The sequence below is a fragment of the Tachysurus fulvidraco genome, chromosome 2, assembly GCF_022655615.1.
Source record: "Tachysurus fulvidraco isolate hzauxx_2018 chromosome 2, HZAU_PFXX_2.0, whole genome shotgun sequence".
In the NCBI taxonomy this organism is placed as follows: Eukaryota; Metazoa; Chordata; class Actinopteri; order Siluriformes; family Bagridae; genus Tachysurus; species Tachysurus fulvidraco.
In genome coordinates this window covers 37,550,565-37,577,022 of record NC_062519.1, presented here as the reverse complement: position 1 = coordinate 37,577,022, position 26,458 = coordinate 37,550,565, and the positions used below count along the sequence as shown (strand labels likewise).

At 39.0% G+C, this 26,458-nt stretch overlaps 1 protein-coding gene across 3 annotated transcripts in view; it reads right to left on the bottom strand.

Moving 5' to 3' along the window:
• Positions 1 to 1,226: 1,226 nt before the first annotated feature.
• The window catches only part of dennd5a (DENN/MADD domain containing 5A), a 47,995-nt gene continuing 22,763 nt past the window's right edge, over positions 1,227 to 26,458 (bottom strand). For 2 of the 3 annotated variants that reach the window (XM_027153225.2, XM_027153227.2), the window contains 22 exons: positions 22,474 to 22,542; positions 21,410 to 21,519; positions 20,712 to 21,312; positions 17,587 to 17,774; positions 16,614 to 16,928; positions 15,434 to 15,649; positions 14,944 to 15,178; positions 11,997 to 12,147; positions 10,949 to 11,042; positions 9,168 to 9,299; positions 8,905 to 9,057; positions 7,811 to 7,898; positions 7,608 to 7,692; positions 5,897 to 6,025; positions 5,386 to 5,507; positions 5,152 to 5,297; positions 4,048 to 4,166; positions 3,779 to 3,960; positions 3,605 to 3,687; positions 3,375 to 3,498; positions 3,077 to 3,245; positions 1,227 to 2,045 (listed from right to left, as the gene is read on the bottom strand). In XM_027153225.2, coding sequence (XP_027009026.1) covers positions 1,862 to 2,045; positions 3,077 to 3,245; positions 3,375 to 3,498; positions 3,605 to 3,687; positions 3,779 to 3,960; positions 4,048 to 4,166; positions 5,152 to 5,297; positions 5,386 to 5,507; positions 5,897 to 6,025; positions 7,608 to 7,692; positions 7,811 to 7,898; positions 8,905 to 9,057; positions 9,168 to 9,299; positions 10,949 to 11,042; positions 11,997 to 12,147; positions 14,944 to 15,178; positions 15,434 to 15,649; positions 16,614 to 16,928; positions 17,587 to 17,774; positions 20,712 to 21,312; positions 21,410 to 21,519; positions 22,474 to 22,542 — 3,695 coding nt within the window. In that variant the 3' untranslated portion in view covers positions 1,227 to 1,861. The remainder of the gene's footprint in view (positions 2,046 to 3,076; positions 3,246 to 3,374; positions 3,499 to 3,604; positions 3,688 to 3,778; positions 3,961 to 4,047; positions 4,167 to 5,151; positions 5,298 to 5,385; positions 5,508 to 5,896; positions 6,026 to 7,607; positions 7,693 to 7,810; positions 7,899 to 8,904; positions 9,058 to 9,167; positions 9,300 to 10,948; positions 11,043 to 11,996; positions 12,148 to 14,943; positions 15,179 to 15,433; positions 15,650 to 16,613; positions 16,929 to 17,586; positions 17,775 to 20,711; positions 21,313 to 21,409; positions 21,520 to 22,473; positions 22,543 to 26,458) is intronic. The other variant, XM_027153226.2, reaches the window with a different exon arrangement.

Sequence of the window (26,458 nt, the reverse complement as noted above, 5' to 3'; positions counted from 1 at the left end):
TCTATCTATCTATCTATCTATCTATCTATCTATCTATCTATCTATGTCTGTCTACCTGTCTCTCTATCTAGCTATCTATCTAGAGTTGTTTTTATCTTTGTAGGTACACAATTACTATTTGATCCCAAACTCCATCCATGCATCCAGGGGAGAAACTGTTGCACAGTCTGGTTGTGATGGCCCGAATGCTTCAGTACCTTTTTTCTAGATGGCAAGAGATTGAAGAGTGTGTGAGGGATGCAGCGTATGGTGTAAATGTCTAATGACATTGTCAAGTCTGGTGAAATGGACAATACACTCATCCTAATACTACACACTACAACATCAGTGTGAAATGCTATCTATTAAATGGTGGTATTGGTGCACACAGTATACATGCATAAAGGAATTATGATGGACAAAAATGCTTCATCAGCTGTCTCATAAAAGTACCAACAAAAGACTGGTTGAACATTTTGTTGAGCACCATTATAATGAAGGTTTTTTCTTTTCCAGTGGTTAGACACCTAAAAACGAGGGAATACTGTATAAATGAAGCAAAGAAAGTGAAGATAAGGAACTTTGGAACCCTGTAGAATACAAGCATTTCATAAAATCAAATGGTTTTACCTTTATAGATACATAAATAGATACAGTATTAGTGTTGCATCACACCACTTTAATGACGAGCCAAAACACCAGCATGGGATTCTCACTTTTAATACATTTTATACACTGTACACTGTTGCTCATTTATTAAACACTACATTACATAATCCTGTCTAAAATGTACCAAGAGACAAATGATGAATTTTAGAGCATTTTGGTGTGGAGACTACTGTATATCAGTGGAGGCTTCATGAATATTGCATAGCAGAAACAAATGACACTGAGCTTGGGGCTTTCATGGAGGCCAAATAAAACCCTCAATGTACTGCTTTGTAATGTCTCTAGGCTGTGACTGCTGCCTCATGTGAAGACCTGAGGGGTAAAAAAAGGATGATTTAAGTCTAATAGGTATACACTGGTTACACTATTGATCGGAGAGAATTTATTAATGAAAATGTGTGAGCTAAATCGGAAAGTTGTTTAAAATGGTTTTAAGAAGAAATATATATATTTTTTTCTTCTTCTCTCATTCGTAAAATACATTTTGTCCCTTTTATGGACTTTATCATCTAACATACTCAAATTTTAAAATGTGGTCATGGAGATTTGCATACTACATTTCGATTTGTAAAAAAAAAAAAAAAAAAAAAAAAACACCACAAGTCCTTTTTTCTGGTTGTTTTTTTGTGTTTATTTTTATTTTTGTTTGTGTGTGTTTGTGTGTTTTATTTCAAATATGAGTTTCCCATGAGTTATACTTATAAAGCATACTTCTACTTAATTTGCTTTTCACACTGCATTGTGACAGTATGGATTAGATAGACCACAGAGCAAGCAACTTGACAGACATATCAAAATAATACTGCTCTTCTTCGAAAATATATTACCCTTTTTTTTCCTTACCCTCCTTTTTTTTAACATTTATACATCTGTCGCCAGGAGTTCACAATAGCAATGAAAATATCGAGCTTTCAATTCAAACAGTATAGCGCAGGTGGGCTATACAGGTGGGATCGTAATACAAAACATATCTTAAATGTCTAACGGCGACAGCGGTGAGGATAAAAATAAAGACACGATTTTGAAAGGGCTCATTGCACTTCGTATACGGCAAACATAACAGTAGCTTTAATGTAAGCCAGGTGTAGTCCTTTTGTTCAAGTCTCTTCATGTGTAAAAAAAAAATATATATATATATATATAATAGTTCATGGTCCCCACTGATCTGCCTGGATTATGTCTTCATTTTTCAGAGGAGCAGGAGGGCAAGGTTTTATATTCCAATCCCTTTGACTATTGAGGCCTCCAGAGTAATGTTGAATTCTTGCAAAGTCTGTAACACTCTGATCAAAGAGTTCACTAGACACCGGTCTTTTAGCAGTGCCATGTCCTCGTACATCTGTGCTGTGATGGGACAGTCGGCCAGTAGAGCTATCCAGTGGTGAAGCAAATGATCTCTGAATGGCATAACAAAAGGACCAGGGTGTTTAATTATTACAAAGAATGTGTCAGCAATTGTATCATTGTTCATCACCCCCAGTACCCCATTCATACAGTTAAAAGCATGGTGGTGGTAGCATCATGTTAAGCATTTTCCTTGACATCATGGTTGCTTCTCATGGTTCATTCATTCATTCATTTTCTACGACTTTTATCCGAACTACCTCGGGTCACGAGGAGCTTGTGCCTATCTCAGGCGTCATCAGGCATCAAGACAGGATACACCCTGGACGGAGTGCCATCCCATCGCAGGGCACACACACTCTCATTCACTCACACACTATGGACAATTGTCAAGAGATGCCAATCAACCTACCATGCATGTCTTTGGACCGGGGGAGGAAACCGGAGTACCCGGAGGAAACCCCCGAGGCACGTGGAGAACATGCAAACTCCACACACAAAAGGCGGAGGCTGGAATCGAACCCCCAACCCTGGAGGTGTGAGGCGAACGTGTTAACCACTAAGCCACCGTGCCCTCCATGGTCTCAGACATTTGGTGATTTATTTGTATGTTACGCAATATTCTTTTCAATTTGTAATCATTTAAGAATTTAATGCTCCATGTGATGTTCAAGATTTGAGATTTTTTTAAAAACCAAATCCTTCGATAGTTCTCTAGAACATTTTTCTGAGACTTTGTTTTAAGAATTCATTCGTTTCAAGATGTTTTAAATATGTTCACTAAGAGCTTTGGGGCTTTTCAGAAACTCGGGAGCCTTCCAGGTATATCTGTACTAAAGTCACGTGACCATTTAATTGCACATAGAGAGAATATTTGCTGAAATACAGTAACCTTCAGGGGTTTCAAATGATGAATAATTTCACTGTAATTAACATTTTTAAATTATGAAAAAGAAGAAGGTCCAATAACAGGAACGTTGTATTAGCAATTCTACTTCTGATATTAACCTTCAGATATCTAAGTGTGTGATACATCATTTCATTGTCAATATCTATCACTATTTATACACGAGTGCTCACTAACCTGGCTCCTAGGCACACAAGCAGTTGGAACTTTCCATCTTTGCCGATGTTTCTTGGGGTGCTGCTGATGGCACGCATGAAGCGACAGAAATGGCGCACTCTCGTCTGATAGTTCTCGTCCTGAGTTACCTGACTCTGCTCCGCACTTTCAAAGTAAACCTGTGCCTTTTCTGAAGGGACGGAATCATACAGATATGGTACAATGTCAGTTCAGACATAAAACAGTTAAGAGTCATTCTGAATTCATTCAAGTAGCAGATCAGATTAGGCAGAAAATCTTTTATAAGCTTGTTTATTACCCAGAAAATCCCAAATAAAGATGTTCTTGAAGAGACGTGGGGACTTGAAGCCATGCTGGAACACCTGCTCGAGAGCCCAGACCAGACCGTATTCTCCACACAGAAGAAGAGTCAGACTTCCTCTCTAATGTCAGACAGAGGGAATGATTCCCAATAATCTTATTTACTAATCTTTAACTGTGACAACTGATTGTAAAAAAAAAAGTAATACAAAGCACTTCCTACAATACCTCTTTCTCTGGTTTATGAAAGTGTTTAACGATTCCATTAATTGCCTCTCCGACCCCCTCCTGGATCTGCCCTGTGTTCAGCTCTGACAAAAAAAAAAGAAGCACCTCTCATGTTTCAGGCTGTTAAACCATGAGCATTAATTTTATTAATTAATTTGTGGTGTTGGTATTCACTTGGTTTGCTGTTTGGTGAGATGGTAACGAATCTGCGCATCATCCCAGGCGACTGCTGCATGGGAGGAGTGCGACACATCCGGTCGTCATTCTCTGATCCTGCAGTAACCAACTCTCCTACTAGAATCCTCTCCAAACTGCCATCGTCTACACCTTTCCCCAGCCAGCGGCCACACGGGAACCTGAACACCAACAAACACACTACTGTATTTTCTGTTCTACAACATTGTGTCATATTAATTACTGATATTAATAAATCTGATTCTCACTTGTAAGTGTGCCCTGTGATCCCATTGCGGACCAGAACGCACTCCACCAGCCACTTGGCGTACAGTCCTGAGTTATCGTGCCCCATCTGCACTGTCGTCAACTTACCCAGGTTCTGGCACTAAGAAGGAAATCACAATAAATTTAAGACTAAAGACTAAAAAAGACTAATCTGGATCACACCACACCTTTAACCTGCATTTACAGTGTTATTACTCTGTTTATTTATTTGGTCAAAAAATGTTGACGGGCACCTGAGCGACTTTATCAGGCTATAAGAAACAAAATAACACAGACATAGAAATAGATATCATTTAATGATTATTATTATTATTATTATTATGGGTTGCGATGATCACATGCTTGAAAACGTCACTGATACGACAATAGACCTAAATCTAATCTCGATATTTTATACTGCTGATGAAGAAGCCTTTGCTAATGATTTTGTGTCATTAATATACAAAATAAATGTATAAATGTTTAAATAGAATCTTTAAAGTTGTAAGTAAAGGAATTTTTGGGGTGTTTTTTTTTTTTGCATTTAGATAGATAGATAGATAGATAGATAGATAGATAGATAGATAGATAGATAGATAGATAGATAGATAGATAGATAGATAGAATGTTTTTACATTTTTTTATGTTGTTTTGGGGTTGTTTTTTTTTACAGTATAACAAATGGAACCATATTGAGAAATGAATGAAATCACAAAATCGTCTGTGGATAAACTTGCTTATGTTGTTGATATGTATATTATTATATTATTACTTAGTATGTTCAAACTGCGTCATGTATTTAGAGATTCCACATAAAAAAAAAGCCACAGAATTTCAGACACTGTGTAATTACAGTGTAACTGCAGTCGTATGGAATCTATGGGAAAGGTTGTTAATCCGGATGCTTTTAACCACTTTGCCAAAGGTAAATCCCGGGTTCACTGGAACACACTACTACGGCTGAATAAAGGACACATGATCAGACTTGCACTCTCAGTCTCAGTGGGGGTTGGAATGCTGGAAAAAAATTCTGAGTATTTCAAGCATTTTTTCTAAAAAAATGTTTCTAAATGAAAAACCAAACAGAAGTGTTTAACATTAATCACCTCAAAAGTGATCTCCAGAGTGTTTTTCGGCACCTGGAGTACTCCGGTTTCAGCCAGTTCCCCCGACACGCACACCCAGGGGTTGGCTGTGAACATGGAGCCACCCAGCTTCTTACTAGGAATGACTACTACATGATATGGCATCACTGAGGCAGGACAGAGAAAAAGAGACAAGTCAGGAGAACGTACTCCGGGACCGACAGGGTGCTTGCACGATGCTACGCTGTGACTCACTGATCGTGGTGAAGACGTTGGTAAAGCAGAAGTAATCAACGGCATTGAAAGACAGCAAGTGATAGAGAAACTGTTCCTTCTCGTCATCGCAGAGCAGAAAGGCATAGCGCTTGTAGAGCTTCCTGCAGCAAAAGAAAAGAAATTGAGGTGTAAAATGTGCCGGCAGAAGGCATGTGTTTTCATGTTGGAAGAGACATCGTGCCAAAGTGGAAAGAAGATACATCAAAAGAATCCTAGCACAAACATGATCGAGTTTACCCTGAAGAACTCATCAATAATAAACTTTGTTTTCATCTTTATGGGGAGATGAGAGTTGCTACATCAGCTACGTTCATTTATTATACATATAAATTCCCATCAGATTTGAACAGGGACATTAATAGGATTGGTTTAAAGCCAAATCGAATGGAGAGAAAAAACTGGGGGGGAAAAAAGAGTTACGCTCAGAAATTAAAGTCACAGCAGCACTTGATATGTTTAATATTCACAAAGCATGGAGTGATGGTCTTACTTAGTGAGTTCATGATCAGACAGGAGCTGCTTGAGGTGTCTGGACAGCAGTTTCTTCTCCATGGAGAGACGCACCCAGGCTCTGGCCTTCCCTACGTCTGTCTTAATCTCTCCGATGTTCTGAATGTGCCTGAAAAAATAAAAATCCGAGAAGGTTTCCATAACACTCCTACCATACGGACAGAAACGATTTAATAACAATTTATACACCGTTTTATTTGTGAACCTTAAGATTGTCATTATCACAGAAGAACGTTTTCCAGCTTTTCTACTTCACTGTTTGTCTCTTTATTTTTCACAACAGTGGTGCTGGATATTTGTGTTGGATCATATACACATGCACTTGGAGAGAAAGAAGAGCAGCTTTAATCTCAGCCCAGACTTCATCATAAGGCCTGCTTTTGTCCATCAGTGCCAGTATCCTGTCAGAGCTGTCCAGGCATATTCACTGTGTGCAGTCTGTAAGTGGCATCGTATCCACTGAGATTCTCATTAAAATACTTCTGAACAGCGGTTTCTTTCTTCGGTTACCACATGCACGAAGTGGTGGTTAGGAAAACTTGGGGCAAACTTGCCATCAACATCATAAAATAAAATATCCCTCAATAAATAAAATAAAATAAAATAAATGTATAAATAAATAGATAGATAGATAGATAGATAGATAGATAGATAGATAGATAGATAGATAGATAGATAGATAAATAAATAAATAAATGTATTGTGGATTTATATCAAGCGTTCCACTTTTTTTTTACTAGTACTAATAAATCAATTATAATAATAAACCACTTCAATGCTAACGTACTGTAGTGACTAACGATTACATTCAATTTCCTTAAATGAAATAAGTCAAATAATCATCATATAAATTTTCATTCATGAATAATTAAAGTTGAATGGCAATAACTGATATTTATTTCATTCTAACATCAGCATTTATTTAATATATATCGCTTAATTCTAACGTTTTATTCTATCGCTACTTGATACAACTAAGTAATGCCAGTTAAGGGGAATTTTATTATTATTATTATTGTTATTTTCTTGGTCAGTTAGAGCTGCTGGGTTTGTTGTGGCATGGTAAAGAACTTCCTGTGATGTGTCACTGGTTCAACAGAAGATCCTGCTGGGGGGCTTGTGCTAATTAGACTTGAAGTAACACGTAAAGACGCAATGACAACAACCTTTCTCTCGTCCTCACAGATCCACCAGATACAACGCCTGACTCCCAGATAAAAGTGTATTATTAATAAGAATTTCTCTGCTTACAGTTCAATATTAGATATAAGAGTCTGGATGTTAAAATATATTAAAAAAAGAACTCAGGATGGTGTTTAAAGTGTCTGTTAGTATAGTTGCAACCAATGAGAGTTTTTTAATTGACTTTTGTTTGAATTTTCAGCTTCATGATTTTGGTCCCTTTTAAAATGGTAAAGCCGCAAAATCATCATCATCCTCATCATCATCATCAGAGCATCATTAACAAGTATTATAAATAATCCCTATTCCATCGCCGTTTATGATCTTCTGTCTTTGCTTTAGCTATGTTTTGGAATCTTTTCTCTTTTTTAGAGAAGAAATTCATCTGACATTTTCATTTACATGCCACAAAATGGCAGTCCAGATTTTAACTGACCCAGGGATTGACAGCCATCTGCTGAAAATGAGTACAGATGCGTAAATACTTCTATTCACTCTCTCATACTGACCTCATGTCCTCAATCAAAGAGACTTTAAGAGGAGGCATTGCGAAGCTGGCATCTGATTTCCTCCTCTCGGTGTCATGAATGATACCTACGAGACAAGAGAGACACATTACACCTTCCCATATTAAAGTGCAGAAGAGTAAAACTTCACAGAAATATAAACTTGTTATGTTTATCTTATCTAGGATAGACGGAATATTCATTACCAGGAGGCCCTAAGCCGGCCGGTGTGGCGTCTCTCTTTTCTTTGCTCTCTTGATAATGCAGCAGATGTGACCACAAGGCAGATTTCCCCTAATAGAACATACAGAGAGAAAGAGAGAGAGAGAGAGAGAGAGAGAGAGAGAGAGAGAGAGAGAGAGAGAGAGAGAGAGAGAGAGAGAGAGAGAGAGAGAACAACATGTATGATCATGTTGTCACCATTGTTAGTGTGTTTTTGAAAAGACGACTCAAAAAAGAAAGTCACTGTGTTTCTGTCAGGTTAAAAGTCATTTGCAAACTCAAAAGGCAAAACATCTTCATTCTACTGTACTGAATATACATCATCTTCAGGTATGGTGTCATTAAATGTGACATTTTCGAATCTAACTTTCATTAGGTCATCAGTTACATAAGTTCAATTACATTTCCAATTTCACCAAAATGTAAATATATATATACATAAACCAAAAGTAGCTAGAAAAACTCTCTGAAACTATACTAACTGTACTATGACTGTCTTAAAAGTTTTTACACCTTTGATTTTATACCTCTATCTATCTATCTATCTATCTATCTATCTATCTATCTATCTATCTATCTATCTATCTATCTATCTAGACAGACAGACAGACAGACAGACAGACAGATAGATGTATATACAAATAGATAGAGGTATGAAATCAAAGATATAAAAAAGACACTCCATCAAAACCGGTTTTAAAGAGTCAGTATAGTTTCAAACAGTACGAGTTTTTATTTAAATCTACCAATATTATCAGCTTCGTGATTGTTTGGTTCCTTTTTAAATGGTAAAGTTTTCTGCAAAAATCAACATCAATAAACAAACAATTATAACACAATTAAATAAATAATCCCTATTCCGTTGCCCTTTGTGATCTTCTGTCGTTGTTTTCCTTTTTCTTTCCAATCTTTACAAACTTCTTTACAAACAATGAGTACAAATACATAATTGTGTTATTTTCAGATGTATATCACTCATACAGACCTTTTCAAAATGTCACAAGATGGAATGTGAATGAAAACGTATTGTATGTAAGAATACTATATTATTGTGTATGTATGTGTGCTTCTGGTGTACCTGTTTAACTTGTAGCCCATGGCTCCAGATTCTCTCCAGCAGGTCACAGAGGCTGGCGATGAGCGTGTTCTCTTCTACGCCGGTGATGCTGACCTCACCGTGACCGAGCTCCACTGCTTCCCTGCCCATCTTCTCCACCAGCATGCGCTTTGTCTAGAAGGAGAAACACAGCCATGTAACTCGAGCGCCACTTGAGAGGACGCCTCATACGGAAACGGCATGCACACATAGCGCTCTCTAAGCCAGTTTTTCCTTCGACATACCTTATTTCTGCACTCCTTCAGCAAACCCTCCACAAACTTCCAGTTGGTCTGAGCGATGACAGAAGGGGACAGGTTGGACAGTTTGGGCTGGCGAATGGTGGTGCCTAGGTTACGAGCCTCCTGGATGTACTTCTGTATTTGCAGAGTGGAAAATGTGAAAAGATGAAGGATTTAGTAGAGAGTACAACATTGATCTAAACATTGTTGGTCCCATGCTTCTCTATTAAAGAGTAATGGGGTGAAGTTAACTGCAAATGGCTTCAGAATGCATTCGGGGAAGTGAAGCAACTTCGCCATAAGCACTACAGCCGCTACGTCTGTTTGTAGTCTGATTTGAGCTATGAACCAATTTCACATTTGTAAAGGTGTAACTATAGTGGAACTCAGAGACAACGTGGTGTACAAAAGTCCGTACAGCTCTTTTAAATGCTTTCTCCCAGTTTCTGGCTATGCAAAATATGCACATAAAGCACCTCTGTTCCATTGGAGTGACAAACTGAGCAGCTAATTAGTTAAAAAAAAAAATCAACATAATACCTAGTTTACAAATGTGAAATTTATCAAAAGTAACATAGTATGACCTAAGGGCTTTGACGCATCAAGCTAAGGTTGGAGACGTAACGCTAACCGAGACCCGCTGTTAATCAAAGCCGCAGTCTCAAATTCTGTATAGATGATAGACAGGCTTTGTTCTTTGCCTGTGTGAGGAAATAACTTGCCCTGTTGGGGGGTGGCGACAGTGAAAAATAAATAATGTAAACGTGGTTGCCCTCTCATCAGGAGATCATGAGGAGAGAACCAGATGACTCCCTAGCCATCCATGGCCTGGAGACATGAGAGAAAAATTAGCTCTGCATTGTCAATCAGAGCAACGCTTGCCAAGCGCAGGCATCTGCATGCTTGTGTATGGCACTGTGAGCTGTCAGAGCCTTTTTTCTTAGCGTGTTCAGCTGCCCTGTTGATGTGGGAAAGAACGCGTCAATGTGGCTGGCTTTACACTGACGTGATGTCTCCTGAAGACACACAAATGCCCTTAATCCTCTCTGTTCCTGAGGTGCAGTATCACAGTTGTCCATGTGCTCTCACCCCTACTTAATAAGCTTGGATATTCTCCTGTGCTGTAATGTATATGTGGCCATAAAGGCATCTGTGGTGTGCACATGAGCAAATGTGCACAAATGTGGTGTGTACATGAGCAAATGTGGTGAGCAAATGACCAAATTATGAGGAAATGTGGTAAAGCAAAATGTCCGCTTGAAATTTAATGACATGCCTACGAATGACATGCGTCCTGCACAATCACCCTCTCTATCAGTAGGCTGAGAGGATGAATAGTACCAGCATTGATCCTTTGCAGGTTCTCTAATGCTAACAACTGGCTTGATGTGTCAGGGCCCTAAAGTGAGGGAATGTCTGGAACACATGAATTCTGCAGGTGAACCTCATAACCAGAACATACCGCATCCACCGTGACAGACTTTATACACGGCCTGAAGGACTGGGAGTACCAGTAGTAGTCCAGTGACAGTAGAAGCTGGAGGCATTCCAGATGCTGAAAGTGTGTGTGTGTGTGTGTGTGTGTGTGTGTGTGAGATGTAAAACAAATGTCAACAGGATCATTCAGGAAAGAAAAAGGGGTGGTACAGAAAACAGGTCCAGGTGACAGTTTATGGAGAATACAAGAAAATTAATCAACTGTGACACGGAAAAGATGAAATTAATGAAAGGATAAAAATCCATGAGAGAGTAATAAAGCAACATGCAGGAAAAAAAATTCTTGCCTCTCGCTGGTCATTGTCCAAGTAAAGATGCTCTGCATGCTGCTTCTGTCTGTCCCTCCTTCTCCACTGTGCAGGAGCGCTGCGTTTGGTCCACCTACCACACCAGAGCAGGGTTCATCAATAATTTTTATTTTTTTTATTTAACCTTTATTTAACCAGATTAGTCTCATTGAAATATCGAATCTCTTTTTCAAGAGAGACCTGGCCAAAATAGCAGAACAAATTAAATCACACAATCACAAAACAAACAAAAAGACAAAAGACAACATTTGCAAGTGTGAATGGACTCATGTTCTAGAGATTTAACATAATGTTTAATATCATTTAAGGAAATTAGACACTGTAGCTTTAGTGATTTCTGTAGTTCATTCCAAGTTGAAGGTGCAAAAAACATACAAGCCTTTTTAAACAACTCTGTCCTAGCTTGAGGAACATTTAATAATTCTTGGACAGTAAACCATAAGTGCTTTGTACAAAAGAAAGAAATTCAGATATGTATGCCTATAATACCCTTATATATAAAAATATAAAGGTGAGTAAGCCGGGGACTTGACAGAGAAGGCAAAAATAATAAACCAACACAGCAGAATTATTATTATTATTATTATTATTATTATTATTATTATTATTATTATTATTATTATTATTATATATTTCATGATCCCTTTCTTATGTAACATCAGAAGAATGAACTGCATTACACAACAAATATACAAACATATTCATTAACATGCTCAAAACATGATATTTCCCAGTATATGGGAAACAACATACGGCAGGAGCATCACAGATATTATAGAAGCAGCCCTTTATTTAAGCCCTGTATATTTATAGCACAGTGAAATTCTTTCTTCACATATGCCAAATTTTTGGAGGTTGGGGTCAGAGCGCAGGGTCGGCCATAATTCAGTAATTCACTGGAGAAGAGAGGGTCTTGCTTAAGGGCCCAACAGTGGCAGCTTGTCAGTGTTGGGGCTTGAACCCTAACTCTGCAATCAACAACCCAGAGCTTTAACCACTTGAGCCACCAGATAATAAAGCGTCTCACTTGTTGCTGGTTGGTCCGGTGGCGAGCACATCAGACTGCAGTCGGGGGAAGAAGCCCTGCTTGTAGCGACCCTGTCCGATCTTCATGTCCAGCAGGTGTGGGTGCACAGCCGTGTGGTCGATCTTAGCCAGTCTCATCTCGATGGCCTTTTCTGGAGGACAAGCAAAGGCAAAGGCATATTAAAACCCACTAAGAGTTTACATTGCTCACTTACGTCACCTGCAAGCCTACATGACTCATGCAGAGTGAGAAAAGAAAAGGACCTGCAAGCCACTAAATCTCACCCACACATCAAGCTGTGAGTAAGCATTACGCAACACCAACACCTCCACGCAACAAGAATCCCTCAATGCCATTCTGGGTTCAGCCTGTTAGCACTAGATTTTTGTTTTAATAAATAGCGTCTAAAATGATGACGGCATCTACTTGTGATCAAATATGGAGGAGATTAGAAGCTTTTTTACATTTATGTTAACTTTTAATGCATTTGGCAGATCTTATCCAATCTCGGTCAATAGATACACTGATGCTGATTTACTAGGTCGAAATCGTAGATTAACGTGAGTCTAAACCTGTGTTGGGAGGTAGTATAATATACTATACTTATTAATAAAGAAAATGTTTTCAAAATGTTCATCAGAATAACAATATATCGATATTAAATCTTATGCAAATAAGAATAATCTATGTGCAGTTCGGTGAAATATTGGAGAATTATTATAAAAAAAACAAAACATTAATAAATCATTATTATTAAAGCTGAATGAGTCTGATGACTTCCAAGATACAAACAACGGTCGAGTAGTGGAATCGGTATAAATCACCATACAATGAATTATTCAAACATGTGGCAGATTTGCATCAAATAATACCTTAAAATTTTCACCGCTCAAGACTGGGATCTCATCCATAATCATTCTTTAAAGCTAAACATTTTGAACTGAATTTCAGAAAGAGAAAGACGATTATTAGTTAGTCACAGCTGTCTAAACAGAACCGATGAGGGACGTGTGAAGGTTAATGACGTTACATGATAATAAGTATGATTCCTAAAACAACCTGCATGCTTTAGTTTACTCGCCTTCTTTCACCATTGAACGACAAACTAAAAAAAAAAACAGATCACAATGTGAGCTTTTTCAGCCACTAACGATAAAGCGCCGCTGCAGGGCTTTCATTCCTTCTTATAGATATTTTAATTGGAATAATAACTGGTGAAACTATTTAGTAAATCAGATCTTGTAATTATGTCCCTACCAGGTTTTAGACCCACATAGATTTTCTCGTGTCTAACAAAGCAACACACTAAACAGGACTTTTGTAGTATTTTTGTAGCCAATGATCTGCTGTAAATGTTATAGAAACCTCCGCTTCACCACTAACCGCAAGACAAATGTCATACCGTTTATTTACACATTAATTATCGAACCCAATGAGTAATGAAATGTCAAACTGGCCGTTTACTATAATGATAAATAAATTCTTTATCAACACGTTATTTCTGTCATTTCTAGCTGGGACAATTCACCTCCACACCAGCAGAGGGAAACCTCCACCCAGTCCTTATGCTCCTCTTTTGTTATTTACTGTCAGTAAAGTACATGGCTTCTAAGTCAGGTGCAAAGCCTTGCTGTACTACTAGCCATCCTGAATAGATTTTCAAATCGTAACCCACAATTTAACTCATGATTAAGGAGGAATATTTGCGAAGGCCGTTAGGATGCATTTTGAAACGTGTAAATACAATGTTGAAAAATATATGAAGAGAACAGTAAATGAAAATTAAGTTAAAGCTTGAATGCAACGTGAAATGTGTACAGTGACAATGTACGTAACTAGGCAACGAGGTTCTCTTCCGTTACGTGACGTGCGTATGTCTCGGTACCCGCAGGTTCTTCTGCTACAAGCTCAAAAGTAAGAACTTTTCCCTCACGAAAACAGTACAGGCTTTTAATGTGTAGTAAAATTAAGCAAATTGAGACGCAGCTTTCATCCCGAGATCAGATTGCTCAGATTTTGCGTAGAATTGTTGCTACTCCTGCAACTACTGAATCTGTTCTGTGCTCTCAATTTTGCTTTTTCTGCTGAACTCATTTACTAATTACCTTCTGGATATCGTCGCGGTCGGGCGGAAACCTCCTATGTCCAAATTTTGTCGATTTCATATTTTTTCACATATCGATGCTATCGGTCAGTCCCCACATGGGTCTGTTATTTTTACAAGTTATTAACCAATCTAAAGTCTTGAAAATAGCTTGAGCGCAAATCTCTTAACTCCATTGGACACTTCAACTGTCTGCCTAATCAGCTTATCGTGTTTTGTATTGCATCACTTATACCTCTTAAACCTTTAAAATAGAGTTTAGGAAGATGTATGTAACTACAGTCATTAACTTTGGTTAACTATTGAAGCCTTGTCTCTTGTCAAAAGGCTCAACGTGACCGCAGACTTTATTGAACACTGCTGGCAGCAGCGACGTCTGTGTCCGTACCATTCTTATCAATGACAGCATAATCTCGTATCTCCCTGCTCCCAAGTCTTAAAGCTTGTATCTCCGATAAAACGTGACTTTGGGAAAATGTTGTGTTAATGTTGGTACACAACAGTATATGATAGCAATATAAGTTATAATAACAACTTTAACGATACAATGTTTAATAACAAAAAAAAAAATACGGCGTTTTTTTAATTTCCTGAAAAATAATGGTTTTGGAGATACGAGGATTCCGCCCGACAGCGACGATATGTGAGTTTGGTGCATTTACTGTATTTTGACCTGGGCCTGTTTGTCTATTTTGCCCATTGATTGTGGATTATATCTTTACATCTTGACACTTTTCCATCACCGCTTTGTGTTTCAGACAAAAATGAGTGCAAAATGTACAAAAGAGAAAAAAAACGTGTTTAGGAAACGTGTCTGAATTTCTCTTTTGTGCCTGCTCTTACCTGCTTCTTCAATGTTGGTGCATTTCTGGTACATGGAGGTGCGCAGCGTCGGCGTCCTGACGTTCAGCAGCCGCACCTTTTCCACACGACTGTCAAATACTCGCAGCGTGTGCTCTTTGTCCTCGTCGTCATGATATAGGATCTTGCTGTCGATAAAAGAGGCAAACATCTGCGTCTCTAGGAAGCGGGACAGGAAGGGCAGGTAGGGCTCCGGCTGGTCAGACAGGAAGGAGGCCTGAGAGCGACAAAAAAAAAATAAATTTATTCTGCATAGCACATGAGCAGACGAAAGTAATTTTTTGGTTAAAATAATAAACTCTAAAATATAGGATGTATCATCAAATATATAAAATGGGGGGATTTTTAAGCAGTTAAGCAACAAATAGAAACAGGTCCTACATATACAGTAGAATTTCTATTTACATTCAGGACAAAACAAGAAAAAAGCTCAATCTTCTGATCAGTGTGTAGGAATTAAGCAGATGTTTACCTTGTCAAAGTTCTGCATCTGGTCCCGGTTACTGAACCAGGACTCTTTGTCCTGGTTGGGCTGAATGACAAACACCTCATAGTCTGCAAACATCTGTGTGAAACGGTTGGCGAAAACCTCCCTCACTCGAATGTTCAGCTGGTGCATCTTCAGCTCCGCTTCATCACAATGCATCTTCACATCCTTATTGGTGCCTGAATCGTCTTTCACGTCCAACTGCAAGACGAACCAGAGACCGGACCATGTGATCAGAAGTGTCCAAAAGCTTCACTATCACTTTAAGATTCCAACCCCTATAATCCCCTGAGATGATTAGGGCTGAGACGGTAATGTTCCATTAATATAGGGTGTAAAATTCAAAGCAGGGTTTCAAAGTCAAAAAGCTACTTGGCTTATCTCAGTATCACACAAACGCCTGGGAAAGGAAGTGCCCAAGTTTATTTTTTGTACCAAGTAGCCAAGGGGGTTGTGTTTCCACTGAGATCCTGCTCAAAAGGGAGCAAAACAGTAAATATTGCTGAGAGAAATATTACAAACCTACTCAGTAGCACTGAGTGGAAAACTGGGTCAAGAAAATGGAAACCCAAGCAGCAACAACCTGGTTTCCTCTTCCTGAGTAATGTCTGAGCATGCAAGAACAAGAACCGAGAGACTTTCTGCAAACTGCTGATCGGGCTGTTTTCAGTGTGCTGAAACAATTCCTTTCCTTGGTGTCAGCATGATATTAATGAACAAAAAAGACTCGCTAATTATTTAAGCATTAACAGCAGCCGTGATTCTCCGAGTGGAGTTTGGGAAGGGAATCCAGTCTGTGTGGTGGTTTTTTGTTTTGTTTTGTTTTGTTTTGTTTTGTTTCAGTGGTGAACGTCACAAATCCAGTTTAATCCAGCGGTGTCCAGTCTTATCTAAGGTCTGGTGTTGGTGCAGGTTTTCATTAAAATCAAGCAGAAGCCACACAATGATTCCATGATTCAGTTAATCTTTGCCTTCAGAAGACTCAGGTGTGACTTCTGCTTGGTTGGAATAAGTACCTGCACCCTCACCGACACCCCATGGTTTAATCCATCCATCCACTATACAGTAGATATGGCTGTGGTGGTCATTTGTCTACAAACCTTTGGCTATAGAGTGTATTCATAAATCAACTGTCATACTTTATTCTTCAGTAGACTGGACTTACCTTCTCCAGACTGACTCCGGTTCTCTTGACTAAGGCCTGCAGCCGTGCGATTGTTTCATTCTCCCTCAGTAGGTAGGAGTTGAGTGGAGAGCCGGCCAGGTTCCCGTTGCGTTTGTCGGAAGCCACGTCGGAAGCCCGGAATCCCTTTAGCTTACTCGGACCTTCACTGCAGTGCACGTTTCCTTCTGGGGACACGCCGAACGCCATCAGTACTTCTGAGATCTCCTGGATGAACTCCAGCTTGTTGGGAAACTGTGGCAAATCTTCAGGCAGCTCGATGAAGTGGTTGTCGATGTCGACGAAGCACAGATTGGCCTGAGGGTTAAAAACAGAGATATCACGTAAATGTCTGCTCCACGGTGTTCTGACTTGACTCCATAGCAAAGAAAATGTTTTACGATCTCCAACAGATCTCCCACAAAAGCAGTGTTTTCGACTGGTGTTTTCTTTATATGAAGTCAACTGTGACTCAAATTCTTTTTTTTTCCATAACACCAATAGATAAATAATGAAAATGTGTTAATGTTTTAAAAAAAAAACTGTTAGAAGATTTAATAAAAGAATTACTTAGAAATGTACTATGGCTATAAATAACAGCATCCACGCTTGTTGGACACACTCCAAAGGTTTAAGAGCTAAACTGGCACACAGATAAATATTTACATCTAAAAGAAGAGTCTTTAACTAAATCTTGGGTTCATTATTTGGCAATGAATCGCATTCTTTTGTTTGAATGCTATTTTGAAAAAGATCAGTTTAAATCACCTATCTGGTCCAAAATCCAGAACTTTGAGAAGTATAAATTGTGAACTTCTTGAAAAATATGTACAGTAAGAAGATGTTTTCACAGTAAAGGAGAAGAATCTCAGCTCTTAACAGCCATAATGAAGGTGTGAGTTTTGTCCAATGCTACGTACAGAAAACAAAACATAGTATTAAAACTAGGGTGTCTAAACACACATCTCAGTCTGACCTCCTGAGGCAGTTCCAGCTTGGTGCGGTCGTCCTGGCCGTTAGAATGAAGGCCCATGAGGTAAGGCACGGGCGCATCCAGGAAGTGCAGCAGCGAGGCAGGCAGGATGGGCACGTAGACATGCTGCCACTGGAATGGGAACATTAAAGCTGTGATGCTTTCCGCCACGGTCATCAGCCGCTGGTAATCTGCTCGACACGTGAACAAAAAGACGGGAGTAAGATCACCTCACTACTGTATAACGAGTGGCATTATTATACAGAAGTTAAGACGTTATTGCTTGATGCTGCTGTGAAGGAGACACGTCAGTGAATATTTCCACCTAGTCTCCACCTATTTACTGTATTTGTAGCATGTGAGATAACTGTGGTAAATGCAACATATGCTACAGACACAGTGGAAAGAGATTAGGTTCAAATAATGGAGACTATTTAACACCTTATTTTGTCCTGAACTAAAGATTTAGAGCAAATTAAGCCAAAGAATTCATGGTTTAATGCTTCTTGAGACATCCTCTAAAAGCTGCAGGTCTTTAAAGCTGAGTGGTGCTTGTTGACCTTCTGAAATTCCCCTTGTATTTCCAACCCTTTCCTGGAGTACAATGCGTTCGTAATTCCCATGAGAATATTTAAGGTTTAAAATATCTTTTTTTTGAAGTGGAGGATTATGTTCTATTTATTCAGTATCTTAAATAAAAAGCCAAACTTACAGACTATTCCAAATAAAGGACCTACTAACTATAACGTGCTGCCAAAAAAAGATAAGAAAGGCAGGATAGACGTATATTTACTTCAGTTGGTTCTTACTCCCTGGCGGACTTGCGCTCCATTGAAAGTATTTATTCCCCCAGGAAAGAACTAGTGTCTAAGAGACAGGAATACTAATCTATTGGCTGTATTGTGACCCTGACGACGAACAATAGGTCTATTCAGCAGCACACATCTGTCGTGAGTTAGAGAAATGTTGCGCTTTAATGAGATCATTCATCACTTCGTCCTCGTGCACTCGGGGTAAACAAGGTCCTTTACCGCAATAGACAGAAAAATAAATTCACCTGAAAGCTTCAAATCTGAGATAAACAGCAGTGCATTGATCTCGATGCTGGACAACTGCAACACCACAGACGAATATAAACACGTGTCATTTGTCCATCTAGGCTATGGATTAGTCTTCTATTTATAGACCTGCACTAGCAGCCATCTCCTTTTTCGTAAGCAGCATCCCTTCACGTGTGTGTGTGTTTGTATTTCCGTCTAATTACATGCTTTTATCTGGAATCTCACACCCTTCAACATTCTGCTGTGCCTCCTAGAGGGAAAAAAAAAGGCATGATGTCATTTCTAACCAATCCTATTTCTGCTGCATCACCACCATCCTACTCGTCTGGGGGAGGTTGCTAAGCAACATCCCACTGATGCACTCGAGCGGACCCCCTGTCGAATGTTTGTTCTTCACTGTTTCTGTAATAAATATGATCCCTACATCTGCTGCTCAATTCTGTACTTTTTAACCGAGTGCTTTTCGGTTCTGCAAGAAACAAACGTCTGAAGAATGTAACATGACAGCTGAGCCAAACAAAAGCTTATGACGCTCAAGTCGATTTCATAAAGTAATATTACATTACAAAGTAATATTCAAGTACAGGGAGCACAAAATATGAAGTTAGAAGATCCGTGTGGGAATTTATAGTAGGGTTGTAACACAGTCCGTATCTGTTTAGTGCTTCAAATATTTGATGGGGTCCTTTATTTTCCCATCGGGTTCTAATGACAATGTTCGAGAGCCAAAAGTACAAAATTGGTTAAATGGATGAACAGGAAGGATACCATATATTTTCACTCTTGCAAATCACAGCAGCTTTAACCAATTGTGGGCATCTGTGAGCTTACATATTCCCTTTCCCATGTGTGTGTATATCCCTGGGTGTTCTCCGGGTATTCCGGTTTCCTTCCCAAGTCCAAAAACATCCAGTGTAGACTGAGAAGCATCTCTAAATTGTCTTTAGTGTACGAATGGGTGTTTGAGTGTATTTATGATCGTTCCCTGTGATGGACGGACATCTCGTCCAGGGTGAATCCTGCCTTGTGCCACATATCTTCTTGGATAGGCACCAGGTTCCCTATGACCCAGTAAAATAACAGGTGTAGAGAATCGAATCATGGATAGATGAATCCTCTAAGCAGCATTTCAGTACGAATTTCTGGTATGATTTTCATTCATCGGCAGAGACATGCCTTATTCTACATGGGCTGTATGCAGTAGTGGCTCTGTAACTAAAAGCACATTTTTTGTGTGAATTTGACCAGGTTGAATTTACACGGTAATACGGCACGATTAGTTAAGGGCAAACATCCCAACTATGATGTGTGGCGCTTACTTCATAGTGCTCATCGTAGATTGTTGGTGTAGGAATAAGTGTAGACGTAAGTGTAGGCATAAGTTCTGCTCGAAGTACACCGTTAGCTCATGAGTTTTAACTCACCTTACATCAGCCCCCTCGCGCTGAGCTAAGAGGAGGGCATGACGAGAGACTGCCATTCTGTTTAATTATGATCTGTATGTGTTGTTCACAAAATCATAGTTATTCCGATCCTAAAATTCAACACAGGGCTTAGTAATGTGTTTCATTATTTTCACAGGAAACTGACAACACTCTGTCTCTGCTATCTAGTAGAATCGTTATTCATGTGCTCTGACATTATAGGATCTGACCTAGTTATCGTTTACCTATTCTTAGGTCTTAGTGAGTAAACTTTTACCACATAGCCACCAACAGCATGACTGTAGGAAATAATTCAGAATGTTCGGACAATTAAATGTCCCAACATACTTTTCTCCTTATGTTTACCTTCTGTTCTATGTTTATGTTCTGTAAAGCTGCTTTGAGACAATGTCCATTGTAAAAAGCGCTATACAAATAAACTTGAATTAAACTGAATTGAACATAATAAACTAGTGCTCTTTTAAGTGTGTGCTCAAACTTGGGCTTCCAGTTTATTTGTTTCTCCAGATTTATGAGTGAGCATCACAATTAATATTTCAGATTCGTTTTCCTGCAGATCTTCCCAATTATATTCGATCGGTGTTAACTAGTAACCCTGAACTGGGCTAAAAATTAGACTTACGTTGTGAGTAGAGCAGGATCTGGATCTCGAGCAGAGCGCAGGTGAACAGCTGCAGCACGTTCTCGACGCCGAGCAACTCGATAACGTCCCGTATGGGGAAGTCAAAGAGGGGCAGCTCGGCAGAACTGGGTCGCTGACACACCACTGGCCCATAGACGCCTGAGAATTTGAGCGAACGGCCAGCGGGTGGCAGCGGCACCTCGTACAGGATGTTGTACACGTAGCTGTCGAGTGGCAGCGGTGGAGGCTGTGCAGACGTCACGGCCTGGTGCAGCTGCTCGAGGATTTTGCGACTGGCCTGCACGAAGGCCATGGGAGCCATGAGGCAGATGCATTTGGACACAAATAGGGTGTCGCGGCCGATGTCGTAGGAGTCGAAACGCTGCAGGCGCGGCTGGGCATCGTGCTGCTGCTCGGCATTGTGCATGTGGTAGAGCGTCTGCATGGCACTGCAGATCTGCCTGCTGGTCACTTCCTCAAAGAAGGTGAGTGCGAAGCCGTAGGTGCGTGAGCCATCCTCACGGGTGATGATGAATGAATGGAATTGAGGCTCGCGTAAGTCTGCCTGAGTGCGGAAACACAGGCCCTTGGGCATGCAGAGCTGCGGGACACAGACATGTATGTTTCAATATCACACAACGTTGACTTTGATGCCGTTGTGCTTATGATTTCACACACAAATAAACTGATTTACTCACCATTCCCACTGCGTCCTGGTCGAATGGACTCCACTCCACATTCTCGGGGTAATGAGCTAGAACTTTGGATTTGAACGTTCTCCGCAGTGGACTCTGCTCAAAATTCTCACCTGGTAGCAAAGAGACAGACAGAGAAACGTGAAAGAGGAAGAAATTAGAAGAAGAGGAAGTACAGAAGCACAAGATCTCTAACCACAGGAAATGCACCGTCTTAAGTAGTAATGTTGTTTTTAAGGAAGCGGTTACCTCTATGCATTCTTGGCCAAAAAAACAAATAGAGAAAGTTAAGACAGTTAATCCTGAACATTGTATAAAACATTTATTCATGCAGCTACCATCTAGAGCACCATCTTGTTCCTGGAGATCTTACAGAATTCAGTTTTAACCCTAAATCCTTATGTCTCTGTCGTTTTGGGTTAGAACCGAATTTTGTAAAAATAAATAAATAAATAAATAAATAGATAGATAAATAAATAAATACAGATCTCCATTCACAAAATATCTATTGCTTTAGACATTTTGGCCAGACTAAGCGTTCTTTTAGATGAACTGCTGAAAAAGAAAGCAGAACAGAAGCACCCTGTCTTAATGAATTGACAAAAGAACGTGATCAATGGATCAGTCGAAATGCAAAGTGAAGCAGAAGTGACATGGCACAACAACCTCATTCAGAGTGAAAAAGCAGTACAGTTGGCACGCGACAGGACCAAAAGCAGGCGCCAGAGCCTCTGACACCAAATCGGTATGACAGGAAGTGAAGACCAGCAGTGAAAGTCTAACAGGTCAGCAGTGAGAGTGAGAATAAGACAAATCATCTTGTCAACCTGTTGTCTTTGTAAGCGAAAAAAGGGGAAAAGGGGCAGCCAGATGAATGCGATAAAGGAGAAGAGTGATCGTCTCATAAATCCCTTCGCCGCGATGCAGAAATCTTGTGCGTGTGCGTGAGTTTAAACGCAAAAGGTTATAGGGCACAAGCAGAATCATTCCTGGGCAGGAACAGCAGCATCGTCTTAGATGGAAGCGAGGGAGAAAGAAAGTTTGCTGTAAGGTGGGGGGGGGATTACCTTCACGTGCACTCGCCTTTCCTTGGGCATCATCTTTGAATTTAGAAGCTTGTATATACTGGCATAAAGCTACACAACAGATAAAACAACACAATTAATAACACAGGCTATGAGGATGCTATAATACTACAAAGAAGGATGAGAGGCTTATAATCTAACATATAGATAAATAAACAAACAAATAAAATCAGACTAAAATGTGTTTTTCTATATATAAACTGTTGGTTCTAGTTCTGATGAAGTTGTAATAAAACTGAGCCGAACCATTTTTTCAATCGCTATTGTTGTATTAAATGTTAAAAAGAAAAAAAAGTAGATATTATATAAAAAGACTAGTCGAATTACATTAAATATCTCTGCTACTGCTATTACTACTACTTCCTATTAGACAGTTGTGCAACGTCACATTATTTACAGAACAGAAATGATTTCCCTCTAAGAATATACACTTTATGACAGAAAGTTTCCATCTAAGAAGCCTGACATTTGGCAGACAAAAAAATGTATAAGGGCCTTACTCAGGGGCCCAGCAGTGGCAGCCTGGTGGACCTGTGATTTGAACTCACAACCTTCCAATCATTAGCCCAACACCTCAACCACTAAGCTACTGGATGCACATATTTCCAGGGATTTCAGAACAGCATAACAGATATTGCGTCATCGGGTAGGTGTGGCCTATTTGATAATCTAACCCTAACCGTAGTTTTTGGTTGTTTATTTGTTTTCGAAAACTGTAAGATAATAACGTATAATAGATATAAAATATAAAATCTACCTGTATGACTGTTTTGTCCTTAATTATCCATCGTAGGTATGCTCTTTTTTTTTTTGAAAGAGGGCGTTTTCCAAGACCTCCGTAAACCACGCCCACTTTACGTCGTGGTAACGAAACCCCTGGAATTTAGTGAATGCCACTAAGCTACACACACCCCACATTGTCATTTATTTGTTGCAACCAGCAGAATTTTGTCACCGGAGAACTTTGAGACAGCTTTGAACCATTTGAGATGATCCAGTAGTAACCAGAGGAACCGTGTAAGAGGAGTGTTTCTGAACATGGCTGATGCCACGGTTCGATATTCGGCAGTCGGTGCAGAAGTTTTTTTTAGGTGTTAGAAGAGACTGAAGTCTAGCTTGCATTGAGACTAAAGTGAAAAATGTATATTTGTAGGAAGAAACTAAAAGATGACCAAGTTTTGGAGCTGAGTTTAGAATGTAGGTCAGGAATGTGTGGAATTAGACAAGCCCAATGGAGAGTGTGCAGACGAGTCTAAACATAGTCCGAGCCCCTCTAGATACCGACAAGAAGACAACAGGGTCAGTACGGAACATCATGACTAAGAGCAAAACTATGTGGAACAGAACCTGTGCAGTTACGGCGTTTATGTTGCTTTACACATTTACAGCATATGGCAGATGCCTTTACCCGGAACAACTTAGATTTAATCTCATGTTATACAAACAAGCAACTGAGAACTAAGGATAGTATAACAGTAGTGACTTCATGGAACTCACATGAACTCACAACCTTCGACCGGCAATAAAACACCTTAACCACTAAGCTACCACATCCCTACATTTTTTTTGAGGATTTTTTCAATGAGGTTTTCTTTTGCTCCTGGTTCCTCTCAAAGTTTCTTCGTCTTCCATCTAGGTGCGTTTTTCGTCACCACGTTTGCCTCAGTCACCTCAGGCTTGTTCATCGGGAATAAATACAAACACATTTAAATAGAAGTCTAATATTAATCTTAATGTATATCGTTAAACTTTTTGCACTGTTCCCAATATATTTCTTATGTTCTGTAATTGAATTGTTTTTTTATGTATGAATTGAATTATGTATCATTGTTTTTTATGTATGAATTGAATTATGTATTATTGTTTTTTATGTATGAATTGAATTATGTATTATTGTTTTTTATGTATGAATTGAATTATGTATTATTGTTTTTTATGTATGAATTGAATTATGTATTATTATTTACAAACTACATTTTCTCCAAATCTCAAAAATATATTTATAAATGATATTTCAAATGATTGTTTTTTTAACTTATTATATTTTTATGTATCATTATTTATTATATTTGATTGTTTGTTATATTATTTTGAACAATAATTAAATTGCTCATATATTCATTTAGTTTTGTACTGACAGGAAAGCACATTGTTTTACACTGTTTATGATTCCGAAATAAAAAATGAATCGTTTCAGTGATTTTTTTTATTCAAATTTTGTAGAGAAATATCCTGAGACTCAAACTGAATTGAAAATCATTAAGCTAGCTTGGCGAATTGAGTTAAACAGTGATGGGGAGCGAATCGTTACTTACATACTGTACATAACCAAGTTTACTCTTACGTACAAGATTTGTGTCATGTCTGTCAATAAGATTTCACAGCTATTAGACCCTATTCCCTGCGAAAAGCCTTTTTATTCAGCTAAACCAGATGATTAATTCCACATCTCAGCAAACGTTTAGGAACGGACACAAATGATCATGAAATGAATGTACTCAAAAAACCCAATAGGTTTACAGTTATCTCCATAATCACCTTAGTTAGAAAAAAATAAGATGCCATCATTAGCTAATTGGAAATGTATTCCGGCTAAAAAAAAAAAGGTCAGGTCAGTTTATCTGCTTTAAACCACAGATACTTTCAGTGTGTGTCATGAGCTTTATAGAGCCCAGTCTTGTCCCTTAATTCTTCCTCTCATATCATGGAGATGAGTCAGACTGTGACTAGGGAAAGTTTTGATATTTTCTTAGAAATAATCATCCATGACTGCACATCGATCGACGGCGCCGCAAACAAAAACTGTGCACTTTGAAGAAAAAACATAGAACGTTGAGCTCTGAACAACAGTCAATACAAACATATGTATTAATATGACAGCAGGGTCATTAGTATCAAATATTCTTTCAAATAGTATATTAAAATGTAAGAATTTAAAAAATCCAAAGGTGCGTTTTATTTTAAGACATACGTATATAAGGCTCTGTTGAAGGACGTACCATCAACAAATGCTCAAAGCGCAGCAATAAGCAGTAGAAATGTACTCCAGTTCACTGCATTAATACAAGCTCATCAAAAATTTATACATGTTTTAAAATGTCCTGTCTTCTCGGAGATGATGGTTAGAAGCCCAGAGCACTAAGAAACGTATTCTGGTACCAAGACTGTAAACAATTTAAAAACTCTAAAGATCGCCAAAAATACAGATCTCTAAACTGCAGAAAAAGGGAAATTCTGCTTAAAATGTTAGGAAAAGTACAAACAGGCAGTGATGTGTGACTCTATTAAATAAAATACAGATATATTAGTTAATGCTCAAGTGAACAGTATTTTAGTATCTTTACAAAATACAAAGAAAGTTCTCAATATGCATTATAATGTTATATATTTTGGGGTGCTATTACTTCTAGTGCACCTTATAACTACACTGTAGCATGTGACGGTGTGGATTGGCATGGGTCTGGATGCCATGAGGGAGTGTGTGTGTGTGTGTGTGTGTGTGTGTGTGTGTGTGTGTGTGTGTGTGTGTGTGTGTGTGTGTGAGATGTAAAACAGATGTCAACAGGATCATTCAGGAAAGGAAAAGGGGTGGTACAGAAAAGTGTGTGTGTGTGTGACAGAGAGAGAGAGAGAGAGAGAGAGAGAGAGAGAGAGAGAGAGAGAGAGAGAGAGAGAGAGAGAGAGAGAGAAAGACTGTCATTATCTTTTTACACAAATCGCATAAAGACTATGATTAAACCCCAGTACTGATGGTGATGTCAGTGATGTCACCATAGAGCGCATATGGAAGGTGGGAGAGGGAGTGTGTCACGTTTCCTCTTTTAACACTTCCTACATCCTCTCCAGGGTGTCAGGACATGCCTCCATCTGAGGCTCATGGTGCCAAGCATCACCACTAAGAAAATCTATAATAAAGAGCTTCACAGTGGTTTTATAGTCCAAACAATGTGAATTAGAGCTTAATTCA